This window comes from Cloeon dipterum, chromosome 4, assembly GCF_949628265.1.
Source record: "Cloeon dipterum chromosome 4, ieCloDipt1.1, whole genome shotgun sequence".
NCBI lineage: Eukaryota > Metazoa > Arthropoda > Insecta > Ephemeroptera > Baetidae > Cloeon > Cloeon dipterum.
In genome coordinates, this window is record NC_088789.1 from 3525939 (window position 1) to 3544236 (window position 18298).

At 36.7% G+C, this 18298-nt stretch overlaps 3 protein-coding genes and 1 long non-coding RNA gene across 6 annotated transcripts; 1 reads left to right on the forward strand and 3 right to left on the reverse strand.

Annotated features, from left to right (window-relative positions):
- The first annotated feature begins 467 nt into the window (after positions 1 to 467).
- Positions 468 to 3894, forward strand: LOC135944168 (proton-coupled amino acid transporter-like protein CG1139). 3 transcript variants are annotated; one of them, XM_065490956.1, is made up of 11 exons: positions 468 to 535; positions 591 to 661; positions 815 to 873; positions 1346 to 1432; positions 1505 to 1655; positions 1709 to 1830; positions 2485 to 2569; positions 2636 to 2911; positions 2964 to 3142; positions 3201 to 3382; positions 3444 to 3894. In XM_065490956.1, exons 3-11 carry the CDS (start codon positions 821 to 823, stop codon positions 3677 to 3679), a joined length of 1371 nt encoding a protein of 456 aa, XP_065347028.1. In that variant the 5' UTR covers positions 468 to 535; positions 591 to 661; positions 815 to 820; the 3' UTR covers positions 3680 to 3894. The 3 variants fall into 3 exon arrangements, with proteins under 3 accessions (XP_065347028.1, XP_065347025.1, XP_065347027.1); XM_065490953.1 differs by lacking the exon at positions 468 to 535 and having other exon boundaries at positions 536 to 661; XM_065490955.1 differs by lacking the exon at positions 468 to 535 and having other exon boundaries at positions 554 to 705.
- LOC135944167 (uncharacterized) lies at positions 3782 to 8783 on the reverse strand. Its single transcript, XM_065490952.1, has 10 exons — positions 8575 to 8783; positions 7921 to 8054; positions 7572 to 7756; positions 7325 to 7510; positions 6836 to 7006; positions 6555 to 6779; positions 6315 to 6500; positions 5401 to 5856; positions 4639 to 4818; positions 3782 to 4532 (listed from the first exon to the last, which is right to left on the reverse strand). Exons 2-10 carry the CDS (start codon positions 8030 to 8032, stop codon positions 3909 to 3911), a joined length of 2325 nt encoding a protein of 774 aa, XP_065347024.1. The 5' UTR covers positions 8033 to 8054; positions 8575 to 8783; the 3' UTR covers positions 3782 to 3908.
- Positions 8784 to 9530: 747 nt separating this feature from the next.
- On the reverse strand, positions 9531 to 13005 carry LOC135944310 (uncharacterized). Its single transcript, XR_010575310.1, has 3 exons — positions 12852 to 13005; positions 10780 to 10923; positions 9531 to 10677 (listed from the first exon to the last, which is right to left on the reverse strand). It is a non-coding gene; the product is annotated as an uncharacterized LOC135944310 (long non-coding RNA).
- A 1-nt stretch (position 13006) lies between these two features.
- Positions 13007 to 17494, reverse strand: LOC135942320 (endothelin-converting enzyme 1-like). Its single transcript, XM_065488363.1, has 11 exons — positions 16375 to 17494; positions 16232 to 16315; positions 15859 to 16061; positions 15051 to 15155; positions 14831 to 14995; positions 14608 to 14761; positions 14257 to 14471; positions 13846 to 14025; positions 13189 to 13360; positions 13069 to 13121; positions 13007 to 13033 (listed from the first exon to the last, which is right to left on the reverse strand). The coding sequence occupies exons 1-11, from the start codon at positions 16388 to 16390 to the stop codon at positions 13007 to 13009; spliced, it is 1374 nt and encodes a 457-aa protein (XP_065344435.1). The 5' UTR covers positions 16391 to 17494.
- Between the last annotated feature and the right edge of the window lie 804 nt (positions 17495 to 18298).

Consider the following 18298-nt stretch of genomic DNA (forward strand, 5'->3'; position numbering starts at 1 on the left):
CTTAAATTTTGGAAACATCGAAAATATCAAAATCAGGTAAAAGTAACTTTCCATTAGATATCTTTAACTACGTATCAGCCTTTTAAAATGTTAATCTAAAAATTTATTGCACTTTTCTTCCTTGATAATGACAGTATATCAATTAAAAAAAGCTTGGGCGCTTCACAAATCCCTATTAATGTGATAAAATTAGTCATAAAATTAAAGGACAGGATTAAAGTCCAAAGATTGTTCCTTTTACGGCATTTATAATACTAAATGCTTGAGCCAGAAATTGTTACGATTGCAGACATTGTTAAATCCATCTTATCACTGGAAGACGACTCAGGAATTTTTCACGGCATGTCTGTGTTTGACTATTGTGTCAATTTATTTTATAGGTGCAATTAATTTCTTTGACTCAAACATCTAGCTCGTTCATTACACGGTGCTAAAGATTAACTCGACTCACTGTTGAGTTGAATAAACGCACTTTCTGTTTCACGTATAAATCGCGCTGACACGGTTAGCGGCAGCGAAATTCCCCCGGAAACTGGTTTCTTAAAATTTCCCAAGTGAATACGCCTTGAAGACTGTAATTCAAATGGCAGGAGGCAGATTAAACAGCAAACGGATTCTCTATTCGCAAGTCAGACAGCAGGACGGTGCGCTGCGCCTAAACGTGACTGTCTTTTCAGGCTTAACTCTCTAATTTACAACACAATGGTTCGCTGCGCGGCCTTTGTTTTTATCAGTTAAATTGCACATTTTCGGGAGGGAAGTTAGGGACGTTTTTCCCAACTGTGCATAACAGTTTTGACATTCGTGCACACAGGTGGAAATGAGCCAGACTGTGAGAAACTCTCAAAAGGCCGAGAACGCCTCGAAAATCGGGTGAGTAAATGGTTTTGCTTTATTAAACGCGCTACTCATCCACTCCTGTAATTCGTCGTTATATCACTTTGTGAGTAAATTTGAGTGGTTTCAATTCTTAAGATCATTAAGCCATCCTTAATTGTTACTTTTATAATTGAATTATTCAAATTAGGAACTGTACATCAACAATATATTTTTAATGCATATCATTAATAATGCATAATAATTATTATTGAGTTTGAAATTTAAATATCGTTAGTGGGTTTAAAAATAATCGATTCTGAAAATTATAGATTTTAATTTAAATATTTGAATGTTATTGGAATTAAATTAAGGGATAAAGAGCGATATAGTGATTCAAACAACAATTGATTTTAATTGTAAAAAAAACTAGTAATTTAACATAAAGGGACAAAATCTTTTCCCGAAAAATGTATTTCCTTATTGAAATAATCAGCAGACAATTTTATTTTCCAATTCTAAATTTCAGCCCAGACAGAGAGAAGGGACGGGGAAATGGTTCAACACAATGCGACTTTGAGCCTTATGAGCACCGAGCCGTGCATCTACCAACAAAGTAAAATTCTAAATCAAATTCTACCATTATGTAAATTTAATTAACTGTCTTGAATGAATATTCACTCAACAGCAACTTGGACACACTGCTCCACGTCATCAAAGGCATCATGGGAAGCGGGATCTTAGCAATGCCGGATGCCTTCAAAAACTCTGGTTACGCATTGGGAACAGCGGCAACGATTTTTATCGGCATTGTGCAGTCTTACTGTGTCCATCAACTGGTTAGTTATTAAAACTTAGTTACTGTCGATGTTAATATCATTTTCCACACTAGGTCCGGACCGCATACGAATTGAGCAAGCGAAAACAGGTTGCGAGCATGACCTACCCTGAGACTGCTAGGGAGGCAATGTTGGCAGGACCGACATGGATGAAAAAATTAGCTCCATATGCTGGGTAATTAAATTTGTTGTCATCTATTAGAGGATAAAGAGTGCAACTTCTGAGTCAAAGGGAAATTGGAATTAAACTCTAAATAATACTAATGAAAACTACGCGAGATTTCGGTTTAGGCCTAATCAGAGTAGAATTAAAAGTTCTTACTTATTTGTTTGGCGGAACAATCGGAGTATTTATGAAAAGCTCTATACAGCAAGAGGTAATTCCGACGAGTGTTGAAATGCGAGTTAGTCTGATATGAAAAAGGAAAATTTCTTTTGAGCAGATTGTAGTCTTAGTTTTAAAATGTGTATAGAACAGTTTGTGCACTAAAGTAAAGGTGACATTTCTGTCATAGACCTGCAATGCGGCAAAAAATTAAACAAGTGCAATCGTACTTACAAACAAGCCAATACTTCACAAAGGGTTTATGTGCTAAATGCACGATCCACGATGTTGCGAATGTGCTTAGTGCACGTAGTAAAGCATAATAATAACACCGACTAGATATATAGTAGGCTTGTAATTTTTCCGCCAAGAGATTGGAAAAATGGATTTATTTCCTATGTCACTTGGACGTAAATGCAGATGAATTTGAACTGATTATACGCTTTCTTTTTTTCCAAAAAGCAATAGATATAAATATAAACAGGCAATAATGTTTCATTCCAGCACCGTTGTGAATGTTTTCATCTTCTCTTTCCAACTGGGTACGTGCTGCGTGTATTTCGTCTTCATATCTTCGAATTTAAAACGGGTAATAATTAGCATAACATTATCTGATATTCAAGTTCAGTGATTGACTAAAAAATCCCGCGCGCAGGTGTGCGATATCTACTTCGACCCGATAGACGTTCGGATCTACATGTGCTTCATCCTTGTGCCAATAATCCTGGCCAATTTAGTTCGCAACCTGAAGTACCTCACACCCTTCTCGGGCATTTCCAACGTGACCATCGTCTCATCGCTGGGCATCACCCTTTACTACGTCTTTAGAGATGGACTGGGGCCTATTTCAGAGAAAGCCGCGGTTGGAGAAGCTAGGGGCTTCCCTCTATTTTTCGGAACAGTCTTGTTCGCCCTAACTTGCATTGGAATGGTTCGTCACACGATGCTTCATTTACCATTCAAATAATCTGATTTAACCCTAGATCATGCCGCTGGAAAACAACATGAAGAGGCCGAAAAAGTTTGGAGGCACGTTCGGAGTATTCAACGCTGCTATGGTCATTATTATATTCCTCTACGTCACGATTGGTTTGCTTGGATATTTGAAATATGGATCTGGTGTGATGGGCTCGATCACCTTGAACCTGCCCGAAGAAGAAAAGTATTTAACACGATAAAGTAAAAAGAAGAAATTAATAAAATTAATTAATCAAATAAAGGTTAGCTCAAGCAGTCCAAATAATGATTGCGATTGGCGTGTTCCTGTCATACCCGCTGCAGTGCTACGTCGCCATCGACATTGTATGGACACAGACGCTTAAGCCGAAGCTCATGGAAAAGAAGTATAAAGTTTTGCTTCCTTTTGAACTTGGGGTACGCGTTGCGCTGGTAGTGATTCCATGTGAGTATTTATGACACAAAGAAGAGGGCAAATTTAATTTATTTTAACAAAATTTATTTAGTCGCCCTTGCGGTGGCCATCCCGAAATTGGGGCTGTTCATCTCCCTTGTGGGTGCGCTGACGCTGAGCATTGTGGCAATCTCTCTACCACCATTCATGGAAATCGGCACATTTGAGCACCAACGAAGAGGATGGAGACTGATCAAAAATATTGCACTCATCATATTTGGTCTCTTGGGTTTGGTCACAGGAACGTATGTCAGTATCGAGGATATTGTTAAATCGTTTTCCACGTGATTACTTAGGTTTTAAATATTACTTAAGCAACTTCAAACTAACTTAATCGAGATTTGATAATTTCCAAGCTATTATTGTATATAATAAGATAACACAACAAGATTGCATATATTATGAATCTGACAGAGTTGCAGATTTTATTGAAGTTAACTGTATTTTGATTTATGCAAAGTTTACATACCGTTGCAAACAAATAAAATAATTATATACCAGTACAGAGCAGATCTTTCTAATGGTACTCACCACTGAAGTCTTTGCCGGCGGTAAAGATCTCATCAGGAAAGCAGCTAAGTTGGTGGTCATAGAAGGCATCAACCCGCAGACCAAAGGGAATGGTCTCGAGATATTCCTTGGCCTTGTCATTGCACTCAAGGCCAACGGCAGTTTTCCAGTCACTAATGACGATCAGTTCTGCCTGGATCGCATCTTCCACTGCACACTTGCTTTCAGAAGCAGTTTGCTCCTTACTGCTTCCACTGCTGGAGGGCGCGTGGTACTTGCCTGGGTCTTTCATTTGCGCAAAGTCGAGCTCTTTTGGTAGAGATTTCGCCCCATTGACCGGGGTCACTTTACAGAACTGAGGAGTGGGGTTTGAACAAAAGGTGCACACTTTGAAGTTGGAGGTTGAGAATCCGCAGAAGAGGCAGAACATCATCGACTTGTCAGTTAACATTCTTGGCTGAAATTTGACGCTGTTGGCACCAGGTTTTTCTCCAACATTCTGGGCTTCGATTAAGAATTGACTGTCCTTGTCAACGATGCACTTGAAGCACTCAGTGCATTTTGGAGCACTGGTCACAAATGACAAGCAGCTTGAGCAGAAAATAACAACTCCAAGTTTCATGCATGGTACCTGTAAAATATTGTATTCCTTATTAAAGTTTTAAGAAAAAAAAACGCGAAAATACTAATACAATTAATTTAACAAGTTTGAATTTGAATATATGAATCTAACATACTGGAGAAGTAATAGTTGGCCTGCCCTCGTCAAACGCTGGGTGCCTAGTACTTGTTTTAGGAAAAATAGCAAGCGATGTCGGTAGGATCACATTGTGGCACTTTGAGCAGCGATTGAAATCCCAACTCCAGTTCAGGCAGCTTTCGCACTGGACGACCCCCTTTTCTCTGAATCTTGGCTCCTGAATATATCAAAAATGTTTATCTTCAATAAATTTATATCAACTGTTATCTAGAAATCAAGCACTTTTTGACCGATTTTTCTTTTGAAATTTAGTAAAATAGCTAATAGTATAATCAGAAAATTAATATACACAAATAGATTCTGAGAGGTCCACTGCTTTTTTTCAGTCAGTGTTTTCTGATTCCTTCAATCAAATCTTTATGAAGGCGATACGCAAATTGAACAGGCCCGTTAAAATTAATTTAATCGTACTTTTCCATAAATGCAGCAATACTAACAAAGATAAACTTTAAGTTATGAAAACATAAATATTTTAAAGATTCCAAAACAATTTTCAGATATTACAAATAGCAAATTAATAAATTTGGAAACAGGCCAATGCTGCAGCGCATTTGGAAAAAGGAAAGATATTTAACCCAAATTTATTACTGTCGAGCTAGCCCTTAGTTTCATTAAATTAATTTATAATTGAAAGAAGTTTTCCAAAAGCATTGGATCTCTACTTTTTTTGGTTTCCAAAAATGAGTTTACTTTCTTTAATTTAATAATAAAAAGACAACTCTTGATTTGGTAGACTTACATATCCCTTTGGTAGCTCAAGCGGATCTTCCCGCCGATCTTTCTTGGTGATAGTGCCACAGTTAACTTGGGGATCCTCTCTTGACAAGGCATCAAGCTTGAAGTTGCCTGGAATGATTTTTCCTTGCAGATTCCTCCCCTTGCGTGCAGCAGTTTTGCTTAGCTCAGTCACCTTCACAACCGACGGGATTAACAGGCCACAGTGAATGCACTTTTGTTTATCCGTGGTCAGTTCGCACTGCGGGCACTCAAAGTAGACTCCATTGACCATGCGAGGAGTGTACGGAAACAGGGTTTCTTTGCTGCCGTCATGGGACAGTTTGGTGTTCTTGAAGCTCACCAAGACTGCCACATAATTCCTTTGCTTTTCGCCGCAGAATTCGCACTGACGCAAATTCTTGCTGTATTTTTTGCACTCATGGCACACAGACATTTTACCAGGTTTGAAATTTGGGACCTGAAATTGAAAATTTAAATTGATAAAAACGCGTTTTTTTCTTACAAGTGGGAATTGGACCAATTCAGAAAATAATGAAATTTATTTTTCTTTAAATCTATATATAATAAGATTTTTAATTTCTGTCAGGTTGCTCCTTGGAAATCAAAAAGTCGACTGCGGACTCTTTCTAAAATATTGCAATACAACTCTTTGCTATAATAAAATCAAGCTGATTTGAGATGTTTCCATAAAATTGTTGAGCTACTTCCAACAGAATTTCATTTTGAAAACTAAAGAGAAATTTCAAGTGAATAAACAGAACAGAAACAGATTCAATTGGATTACATGAATTACTTTTCCACCTCTCTATAATTACTATAGAATAAAAACCAAAAATTAAAAAGACAAACTAGCCTTATCATATTGATTTTTCAGGTTATATAAGCGAAAATAGAAAAACAACGTAAATTGTATACCGGAATTGGGTCATAGATTGGCTTAGCTGGGCCATATCCAATGCCGTACAGGCTGCCTGCCGTCAGCTCTACTAGATTTTTGTTTTTAGGAAGCTGCCTCATGCAGTGTGTGCATCGGAAGATGTCAAATGAGAGTGACACACACCACGGGCAAGTCGCTAGCATGTTTTCCTTGTAGACTGGAACCTACAAATAAATTATTAAGCCAATGAAAAAATCTGCTTAATTTGTAGTACTAACATAGTTAGGGGGATTTGTTTTGATTATTCCATCCACGAGTTGAGATCTAACTGGCCACATATAGTCAAAAACAAAGGCAGAATTTGAGGCCGAAGAGATCACAACAAATTTGGGAATCATGGAACCACAGTGAACGCAAAGTTGGCGATCAAACCTCATGCTCAAGAAGCAAGATGGACACTCGATGAAACACTGGCCAACTTTACGGGGTCTAAATGGAAGCACCTGCAGGAAAAGTATTGAGATGTAACAAATATAACACTATAGTATTAAATACATACCAACTTGGTATCTGTAAAAATGCTTTCACTGTGATGCTTTGAGTCAAATTGAATATTGAGAACTTGGTCGTTGAAGATTTTTCCACCGCAGATATCACACTGATCATGGCTTAGCGAGGTGTAGAAGCAAGAGGTGCAAAAGACAACTTCTCCAGCCCTAATGTATGGGATCTGCAAACAAGATCAGTCCTCAATATTTATTTTGAACCTTGTCTGCTAAGCACATCCCGTGGGCTCTGAGCTCACCAGGTCCCAATAACACCGCCTGTGCGAAAACCATAAAGTGGCAAGTCGGCGCCAGTGCGCCTCCCAGCCCACTAAGCTATTTGAGCATTTCAAGTCACTAAACTAACCACCTTATGCCATCTCAAGACATTGGGCTGGTATTACATCCCTGAACTGCTCATATATCTCCTATTAAACTGCTTTGACACTCCTGAGAATGCTTTAACAATTCAAGCCAATACTTAAAGGTCAATTTTAATTTACCGGTGGTTGATGAAAAATTGGGCGAGTGGAGTCGACAATTGCATCAACAGTCTCTGAATTTTCCACATTGAGAAATCGAGTCCCCTGGGGAATGAGTCGCTTGCAGTTGGAACATCTTTTGGTGTCCCATGAAAATTCTTGGCACCAGTAGCAACTGTACAGCTTGCAGGACTTGTAGCCTGGAGTCTGAGGATGACAAAATGTTGGATTGAGAAACCTTCTAATATTAACTATAGCATTATTGTACCCAATCGGCACAGGCACTGACGGCTGGGGCAGCTTCAAATTTTTTGAGCCAACCCTCCATCCGTAAATTGTCTGCTGAAGCACATTGTGGTGTTGCAACACTGGCAAGTCTGTTTTTTGAATTTTTTGTGTTCTCTGAGCGCTTCAAAGAAATTTTTGACTTCTTGATTGGTTTTTCTTCCTCGCCTACAAGAAAAAGCATAATATATCATGTTTATTGCGTTTAGTAATTTTCATACCAATTTATATTGCAAAAAATTACAGATAAAATTAATGAGAAAAGACGAACAGAAATGAATGACCAGAAGACTGACAATTTAAGTGGTAGTTAATTGCCGTATGTTTATTACCTTTTCCCTCGCAATCTTTCTTGGGTCTTCCTCGCTTCTTAGCCTCAAAGATTACAACGCTCCCTAAATTAGTTTGAGTGACATTTTGAGACTTTTCGCCAAGTGATTCCATTTTATGTAGAATCCGGTTGAATCTGCAAAGAGGAGAAAAAGCGTGAAAGAAAAGTTTTCGTAAGTAAAAATATTTAGATCTAAATTTAATATAGATTCAAAGCAATTTTATTGCGGATCAGCAGAACAACAACTTTTCTATATTTATTATGTTAATCCATCTTGATTGTGAGACTCTGGGCTCACTTCGGCTTTGTCCGCGAGGGCAGGGTCTTAGTAACTTGTTTTCCTGAAGTGTCGCCCTTTCTCACATGATTTTATCTATTTGTATTTAGCTTTGTGATAACATTAATGTATTATCATATGACAAAATGTGAGAAAAATAATAATAATAAAGGAATTCATTAATTTATAAATTTTATAGCACATAACATTATGTAATTACATAAATACATATATGTATAATATATGTATGTATATTTTTTATGAAACAATCGTAAATATGTATGTTTGCATGCGTGTATGTTTGTATCTTTATATATTATGTATGTATGTATTTGCAAGAGTCAATAATGCTAAGTGAGATACAGATATTATACATACATGTATCTATCTAATGTGTAATCCTGTACAGAGACGTAGAGCTGCTAGAGTTGAACGTATCTACAAAACGCAGTTCAACGCGAACGCAAAGGTAGGAAGAGGCTACGCCAGGGCTACGCTAAACACACTAAACACAGCACTGAGCACACCACAACTTACTAAAAATTCTTACGTGTCGTGCTTTTGCTTTATGCTCGCTCACCATGATAGCATAGTGAGAGTGCCAACTTTGAAGTACGCTGATCCGCTGATGGAAAATCCTTTTTGTATGCGCTAGAAACGAAAAGTATTACTAAAGGTTAGAAGACATTTAAAAATGTCAAAGTATGTATTATACAACTCTTTCTGGCTTAAAACCAAAAGATAGCGGGAATTATATATAACTTGCATTTGATTAAATTAAAACACAATACTAAAATTGGTATTAACGTTTCAAATATTTTGAATCCCAACAGGTAGAAAAATAAAAAAAAAATTAAAAAGCATATATCGTCAGCCAACAATTAACTTTTGCCGATGCTTTATTACTATCAAAAATTATTTGCATCTTCGATATCCCTGCCAAAAATCTTCATTAGCAAATATTACCAATGATATTTCAACCATACGCTTCATTGGAATAATATTAATAAATGATGAATGAAAAATGATTGCAACACAATGTTGCAGCAATATTAAAAAAATAATGAAAAACAATTATGCCACACAATCACACATTCTCTCTGTGTAGACAGAGGCAAACATTATAATATGTATAATTATATTTTAAATATAAATCTAAAAAAAAATGTTAAAATTTAAAACGCGTTTTTACCGAGTAATAATTATAGTTTTTCGGAAAAACCCAACCTTTCTGGAATTCTATTTAATTAATCAATGATCGTTTATTGATTTTTCATTTTTCTAGATTTGAATGTGGGGGATATCATCTTTTTTTATAAAGAAAAAACGCGACATCCTTGTTATAAATTTGTAGATCATATTAATCATAAGATAAATATGCTAATGCATTTTATCAATAAAATAGAATAAACATTATTAACTCCTGCAAATTCTACATATATATACATAAAGATACATGCATGCTTACTAACACATACATACATACATATCCACGATTGTTTCATAAAAATATACATATAATTATTTATGTAATTACATAATATTTTGCGCATTTTTCCAAATCACATGCATTTTTATTGAAAAAAATGTTGATTTTTACAAAGCAGTAAAAATTTGTCCTTATAGATTCACCAAAAGAACAAAAATTCTAACACTACATAATCGAATTTTACCTCAATTTTGGGTGCTTATTGCGTGAAATGTGACATTTATGGAGTTAAATTCGGAAAAATTAATGAGGAAAAACCCAAAACTGTTTGGTTTTTCCAGCTGGTTTTTCTGGGCAAAAAACCAGTGGTTCATTTTTTGTGCATTTCAACACTGGACACAAGTCCAACTATGGGTAGCTTTTGCAATTCTGATGGTTGTATAGAACCCGAAATTTGTGGTTGCAAAAATAATAAAATTTGAAATATTCCCATTTTTGCAGTTTTAAGTTGGAAAAAATATAATCACTAAGAAAAAATATTTGCAAAGTTCGCATTTGTACTGGGACATCTTTTGTACACATTTTCTAAATTTCAAAATCGTATTATAAACATAATTTTTTTAGATTAAATAACCTTAAAAATATTCATAATTAGGAAAAAACATCAATGCCTGCATTTGCGGAAAAACAGGATTTTGATATATTTTCCAAAATATATAACCAAGTACACTGCTTTGAGTTCTCCAAGGAAAAGAAGGAAGATGAAGTGGTAACCAAAGATGAAAATGCAAATAAAGGAATAATTTATTGAGAAAACCCTTTGATTGATTTATCTTGAATACATTTCTAGCAGCAGCAAAGGCGAAATCTCGGTTTAGATTTAAAAGTAATTTTTATCTAAGTAATGTTAATCATCAGGGGTTCATTTTAGAGCCTTTTGGACAACTCCACGCTTCCGAAAACTCGTCCATTTTAGACAGGCTTCCCAGCACCATTGGCCGGCCAGGAAACAAATTATTCACAGAGGTGGGCGATGTGTTCGAACACCACATCTGCAACAAACGCAATATTTAGCGAAATTGGCAATCTCAATTATTTCTTACACAGCTATTGTAAATTCAAATTTGGCAGCATTAGAATCATGTTACACTTACGTTCGCGAAACCAAGGAAAAAGATTTGATCTCTCGAGATCACATTATTCTTAATTATGGCACAGAGAGAGCCATAATTATCGTTGTACGCGTTAATGGAATTCCGCAGCCCAAAGATGTAGGCCAGCCATTCGTCTTGCGTTGCCTAAAAGAACAAATAATAATATTTATCAGTGGTTGTGAATATGTGAATAAGACGATCGACTATTTTTTTCTGATTTTTCAATCGTTGCGGTATGCGGGACCTTGAATAAGCAAAAATGGTGCAATTATCAGCCTCTTGAAATTTAAAGTATGCTTAAAATCGTCTAAATACCCGTTTAAATCTTCAAAACCCGTTCGAAAATATATCTCACTCATAAATATGTAACTATTTTTTAAGTTTGGACGAAAATATTTAGACACCTTTAAAAGTCATGCATTTTTTAAGATTAAAACTTCTTAAAAATTACAAACACACACACGTGACATTTGTACGAAAACGTACTTTTTTGTTAGTAGTGCTTAATTTTGTCAAAGAAAGGGACGATATTTGGGCTGAAAAGATGGCCTTATAACCATTTCAAGTGGCCAGAAACTGTTTAACAACCGCTTAATATGCACAGGAATTGAACTAAAAATATTTGACTATATTTCCTTAAATAAATACGTCTAGAATATCATTCATTAATAATAAATATGAAAAATCTAGTTTATCGCAATTAGCTTCTAATAATTATATAAGACTGCAGTGCCTAAACAGTCGTGTTGTGACACTCTTTGGCCTGTTACTGACTTTAGCGGCGCCCATGACCAGGCGCCAGTATCGACAGTCAACAGCGCCGTATATTTTCCAGAATTGGCATTTATTTTGGAAGCGTGTAAGATTTTAACGTGATTTTCGCGCCCTCAGCGCACAATTTGTCTGAACCATCCACTGGCTGACGCGTATATCTGGCGGCCAAACGCACCCTCCCCCGATTTATCGGAGAGGCTGCATTTTGGGCTTCCTCTGAGATGGTTTTCCGACCTCTACCGAGCAACAACTAGCGTACGCGCCATCCAGCCACAGCAATAAAAGTAAGCATTTTGTCAAAGTCTTGTCTGCGTTTTAATAATTAACTTAACGGTAAATATGGCCAATATCGCGATTGAAAGCCTTTTTATAATTATTAGAGCCACTTACGTTCCAATAAAACCACATCTCATAAATCATTGTTACACAGCAGTTCAACGGCAGTGTGTAATTTCTACTTTTCCATTTGATAAATGCAGAGAATCCAAAGATATTAAAGTAATTATTAAAAAGGAGATTAATTAGTCAATCAGTTTGCAATTTTCATAGTTTGCTAATTTTTGGAGAAACTGGACTATTTATTTGAGTTTAAAGGTTTTGCTGTGAATATTTAGTCGCGCGCTCTTGCCAGGCCAGCAAGACGCAGATTTTATTCTAACGATTTCGGACTGCTCACAGGCAGTGAGGCAATTAATATTTCTAAAGTCTCATAATTATTCCAACTCGCTGCCGCGCCTGAGCAGTCGAGTTGGTAATAATTATGACCGATTGTTGGCATTATTAATCAGCCGAGTTGAATAATATAAGTTCAGTGGATCACAGTTTAAGGAGAGTGATTTTATTGTTGGAAGCATAATTAGAGAGAGAGAGAGAGAGAGAGAGAGAGAGAGAGAGAGAGAGAGAGAGAGAGAGAGAGATAGAGAGAGAGAGAGAGAGAGATAGAGAGAGAGAGAGAGAGAGAGAGAGAGAGAGAGAGCAAATATAATAATAAGCAAGGCAGAATTAGTAATATTGAGGAGAGACTTTTGAGAATGGTTTGGCCCAGCAGCAGATAGAGGTTAAATAGAGAGGTATCGGCGCGGCGGAGGCGCAGGTCTGCTCGGCACGTCGGACAGCCCTCCCTGCACTGCGTGGACCGTAAGTTACAGGGAACAGCCAGGCATAACATTTTTCGTGGTGTTACAGAAAGAAAGGTCACCACAAGTCGTAATCGAACACCAGATTAAGGAGACCAAATTTTTTATCAAGAAGGGACAAGATATATCGGGAGGGAACAAAAAGATATAGAGAACATTTACCAGACTTTCCCCTTCTCGTAGTTTATTTATGGTTGTGCTATTGCTCTCATTGTGATTTTCGTTGCAAATTGGCGCTTCTTTAAACCTCTTGACATGACCAATGTTGATGGCGCGGGTGAATTCAAAGCTAATAAGAGTGCTGATCGCTGCGAACTTCACGTGGCTGAAAACACGTATATTCTCTTTGCTGCGCTATTAAAATGTATAAAATATTCACTTGCCTATTACGAAGTCCGTGCATTGGAAGTTGCATCAAGCTTACTGGGATTGCTGTCATAGAAATGAGAAAATAATTAATTTGTTTAATGTTGATTGTTCAAGTATTTGGTTTCCGTACAAATCGAATTGGTTGCCGGATCGTAATTGACGTTGGCCTCGCTCTGGTCACTGTCATATACTAAAGTAGGCTGTTTCTTCGGCGTAAGGTACAATGAATTCAACTTTGATGCTTCCATGGCGGCCAGAATCTTCAAATGCAACTCAAACAAATCACCATCGACGAAATTATTCTGAATTAACAAGAAGCAATATAGCCGTTAATTTTATTATTTAGTTCAAAATATTGGGGATTCAAAACATAAAATGAACGCGTCAGCAATTGAAAAGAAAGGAAACCCCCGGACATAGCAACAAAAATTTGAGTGTCCATCTGTGTGTTTCAACAGGTCTATAAAATTGCAACACAACCTAATTTATGCATTTGAAAAATGATTAACTGAAAAATAAATTGAAAATGGGTGTGCCAAAAATATTCAGCGAGAAATTGAAACAATGATTAAATATTCCTAACGCGAAACGCGGAGAAACAATATATAAATATATATGCACTCTTTCTGGGTGTTAGCCAAATGAAACGCTTTTAGGGGGTTTTGGGCGATTTAGACGAGTATTGAAGTGTGGTTCGAAAAGCTTAAAATGCATTTTAAGTGCTCCTTTGATGACCCCGTAGGAAGAACAAAATAAAGTAGTCCATTATCGTCTGATACAGCCCTACCAAGGAGTAAAATTGTTCTAGTTTGCTGGGGAATAGCGGCTCATCATCGGGGCTAACCACATTGGCTCTTATTGATTCGATTTTCTTTAGTCCCTGTTTCTTGGTCTCTGCGTCCATCCAATTCAGTTTCGTCCCATTACTTTTGAGGTACTCCTTAATTTCGCTAAACATCCATAATGCCTGAAAGTATAATTATATAATTATAGGTCAGTTTATCGCCCTGTGAAGCTCGGTTATTGCCGATTAATGTGAAAGAAATTATAAGATTCCCCACAAAATATGATTGCGCTATTGAAATCATAAATAATTCTCATTAAGAACTATTCTTTTTTTTTTAAAAAAAAAAAGCAACGCTTAACTCACTCCATGTGCCCGTAAACAGAAATAGTTGAATAATTATTTTTCTTTCACCTGTTCTCTCTGGTCTTTGTCGAGGTGAATCTTAGCGTATTCGAAGTTAACGATATATCCATACACTTTTTTGACCATTTCCACGCAAACCTTCCACCTTGGAGTACTTATGCGGGTGGCACCGACCTTCTGCCAGAGGGTTTGTTGCCTCATTTGGAATTCTCTTGTTGTGTAAGGGGCAAGGGACGAAAACGCTCTCCACCAGATGTACATCTCTAAAATTTAAATATTGGGTCAAAATAAAAAATTATTTAACCATCACCGTCAGTATAAGAAACGGATAAGTAGTATTTATATTTCAAAACTTTTTAACTATTTCCGAGTATATGGCTGATTTGCAAAATATCTCACCGATCATTTCAGGGCTGCTGGTGTGAAATAATCGCGACCACCGCTCGAAATATTGCTGATCTCTAACTATGATCCGCCAGTCCTTTTCTTTTCTATTAAGGCTGGCGTTTTCGTCGCCATCGAGCACTTGGTTGAAGTACATAGACCAGTTAAACTGATTGAGTTAGAAAAAGTTGAGAGATGAGAATAAACTTCGTGCATATTAAGGAAATGGTCTATTTACCCTATGTGTGGAGTTTTTTCTGATATGCGAGTCGGTGATCTCCTGCAATTCACCTGCGGTCATTTCCAGGTAATGCCCCGCATTTGTCGTCATGTTTCTCAGTTTCGAGTGAAACGCGTAAATATCGCTTGCCATTCGTTTCGCGTCCACAGTCGCGCCTGGAACCTACGAATTTCAATCCGAGCATAGCATGTAGCAACATATTGAAATCAAAAATTACGTGTTTGATGAACATGTTGATGTAATCAGCAATAAAAGCTTCAACAGTATCTCTATCTCCCTGACATTGGGTCTCTGGAAATTCCTCATAGCTCCCTTTATGAACCTGCAATCAATAAAAAATTCGTTGAAGAAGAAAAATCGCTCAAAATAGTCTCCTGTTTTCAAATATCAAATCAAATGACGCACATTTGTATGAATTCTACTGGATGAATTAATCCTGTTTAATTATTCCGTGAAGAGGGGGGGGGGCAGTTGCTGACTGCCACAATACAAATATATAGACATAATATCGTATTATTTGTCTTGTTTTACAATATGGGATAAAAACAAAATCGGTTTCACTTAACAACATCAGCACAATATTTCAATTTCTATTTACCGAGCATGATCTTTTTCTTTTCGGATCACCGAGCAATGGAATGATTTGCCTCAACCACTTCAAGACAGAAATTTCGAGCATTTTACAACTGACCTTAAAGTTCATCTGTGGCAAAAATTTTAAAGTGTGTGTGACACTGTTTCAGCAAAGGCCTTGTTTGGCTTGGTTGCCGACGTTTTAGCGACATGATCGATTTTTCAAGTGCCTTTTCAATGTATAAAATATGGTGTTATAGAGGAATAAATAAATAAATAAAAGGATTAAAATCGGTACCCAGTCCAAAATTAGAGATTCTAAACTATGCTAATCCCTCCAGGGTTGCATAACATTTATATTTTCCCTCATATTCCAAGATGAAATGAGAGCGGTTTAATTTATAAAAAAAATTGGTGGATTCATATTTTTAAAAAGGGGTTCATATTCAGACCTGCAGGACGTGTTTTGAGCTGTCTAATGGATGCTGTATGACGTCTAATGAGAAGAAAATGCTATCGCCCAGCATTTTTTCTGCGTTGATTAAAGCCCTTTGCCACGAAAATCTTTCTCGTTTCTTCAACGTTGGCACTGGCGGAAGCCCTAGAGAGCGAAAAACTTCCAGAATAGGCTCCACACCCTTCTTTTCTCTTTTGTCTGAGGAAAATAAACTTGAGGTGGTCAATCTGTTATTGGTATACGTATTTTTAATTTAAATATTGTTGGTTGAAATGAAAAATTATATTTGGATATTCATTATTATTGTTCAAATTAAGAATAATAAATTCAAATATTGTCTCAGAGTTAAAGTCACGCAGATGAGTTACCTTCATCCAAGCAGCTTCGGTACAAACTTCTCGCCTGCATCAAAGGAATCGCCGTCAAATATGAGTTGTCAGCCTCAAGGATTTCTACATAAATCAAAATGCGTGTCACGTAATAATATCGGTCAATATATGTGTTTAAAAACCTCTGATTTGATTCATGCTTTGGTCTTTGAGGAGTTGAAACTGGTCCACGTGCGAGGTACCGTCGGGGACAGGGTGTTTTTCGATCCATCCTCCGCATGCAAACTGGTAGAAGTCGTCGCACGGATCGACGCTCGTGTCGACAGACGAAGAAAGTCTTGCAGCTAATTGTAAGGAAAGAAAACAAATTGAGCTAACTGCATGCTTCCAAAGAGCATGTCGAGTCCCGCCCGTGTTGAGGGTGTCTTAAGACGGGACGCCCCAAAAGAACCATTTACCTGAGATTGATGTAGTAGTGTCAATATTTCCACACGGCGACATTTTGACAAATGGGAACACAAATGCGCAGGTAAAAAAAATGTGCAGTGGTAAATAGCGCAAATAAAACCTAGAAAAAATCGGAAAAAATATTACATTATTTACCATTTTCTCAATGTTCATTCATTTTTTATAATATTAAGCGTCTTAATCTAGTTAACTCACTTGAATTTTGAGTTTGCGTCAGTGGTTTTAGAAATCTTAAACTCCCGTTTTAGAAACTTCTCACGTACCTTTTTAATCAAAATTGCATAACAATAATTAATACATCGAATAATTAATCATAATTTATTCCAAAATAAGTTTTGTGAACAGCAACTTGCCAGGAGGAACTTTTGGCACAAAATTATCTCTCGTCATACTCACGTGGTTGAACATGCTGGGCATCACGGCTAGTGGTTCTTTGAAATGACTTGCTACGCGCTGTCGAGGTTTCCAATATGCGCCCTTTACATTCACTTGTGTTATATTTTTCATTTTTGTGTTTTAGAGGAAATATCGTAAACATACTTCTTACTAATATTTTTACTCGACCTGCTTAAACGGGAAACCACGAAAATTTATTTATTATTATTTATTTGTAATGATTGGTCAAAATAAATTCTCTGCGAATGTGGATATATTGACTCAAAAACATCAATATCAGGTAAATGCTTGTATGTGCTTCCCGTCCCAGGACACCCTCAACACGGGGCGAGACTCCACAATTATGTTCTTTGGAAGCATAATATGCAGTTAGCAATAAAATCACTCTCCTTAAACTGTGATCCACTGAACTACATTATTCAACAAGGCAAAATATATTGCCAACAATCAGTCATAATTATTACCAACTCGGCTGCTCAGGCGCGGCAGCGAGTTGGAATAACTTTGAGAATTTATAGAAATATTAATTGCCTCACTGCATGTGAGCAGTCCGAAATCGTTAGAATAAAATCTGCGTCTTGCTGGCCTGGCAAGAGCGCGCAACTAAATATTCTCAGCAATCTCTAAACTCAAATAGTCCAGTTTCTCCAAAAATTAGCAAACTATGAAAATTGCAAACTGATTGACGAATTAAACTCCTTTTTATTAATTACGTTAATATCTTTATTTGAACTCTCTGCATTTATCAAATGGAAAAGTAGAAATTACACACTGCCGTTGAACTGCTTTGTAACATTGATTCATGATGTTGATTTATTGGAACGTAAGTGACTCGATGCTCTTTGTGGTTTTGTAGTTAATATATTGTTTTTTCATTTCCATCATTTCCAATACACTTTAAAATTTGAGCATATATCCACGTAAAGCCCTAATTAATCGCAATTTGAGGATAATATTGAGAGCAAATTTAATCAATATTACTATCTATATTATTTATAAAATTATAATGATAAATTAATAACTTAATAAAATCAAAGTCTTCTCATGAGCGCAAGAGAAACGCGCCAGAATTTGTGCGTGGCGCCAGCATCGCATATTTGCACCAGCGCGAAATTTAAGTTGCCTCTGGCCTCAGATTTTAAATTATTTACTAGCTTTCCACACGTGCCTTAACTCTGCAGTGAGCTAGCTATTCAGTTAAGGAATTTTTTGTTATATTCCGCGGAAAAAATAGAGACTTTG

Coding starts and splice junctions, on each gene's coding strand:
- LOC135942320 (XM_065488363.1), bottom strand. Junction 16,062..16,231: donor CCGAAGCTGCTTGGATGAAG/GTAACTCATCTG, acceptor TATTTTCCTCAG/ACAAAAGAGAAAAGAAGGGT. Junction 13,361..13,845: donor TAGAACAATTTTACTCCTTG/GTAGGGCTGTAT, acceptor TTGTTAATTCAG/AATAATTTCGTCGATGGTGA.
- LOC135944167 (XM_065490952.1), bottom strand. CDS start 8,032: ATGGAATCACTTGGCGAAAAGTCTCAAAATGTCACTCAAACTAATTTA. Junction 6,780..6,835: donor TTTTTACAGATACCAAGTTG/GTATGTATTTAA, acceptor CTTTTCCTGCAG/GTGCTTCCATTTAGACCCCG. Junction 4,819..5,400: donor TTGAGCTACCAAAGGGATAT/GTAAGTCTACCA, acceptor TGATATATTCAG/GAGCCAAGATTCAGAGAAAA.
- LOC135944168 (XM_065490953.1), top strand. CDS start 584: ATGGCAGGAGGCAGATTAAACAGCAAACGGATTCTCTATTCGCAAGTC. Junction 1,656..1,708: donor CTTACTGTGTCCATCAACTG/GTTAGTTATTAA, acceptor TTTCCACACTAG/GTCCGGACCGCATACGAATT. Junction 1,831..2,484: donor AAATTAGCTCCATATGCTGG/GTAATTAAATTT, acceptor GTTTCATTCCAG/CACCGTTGTGAATGTTTTCA.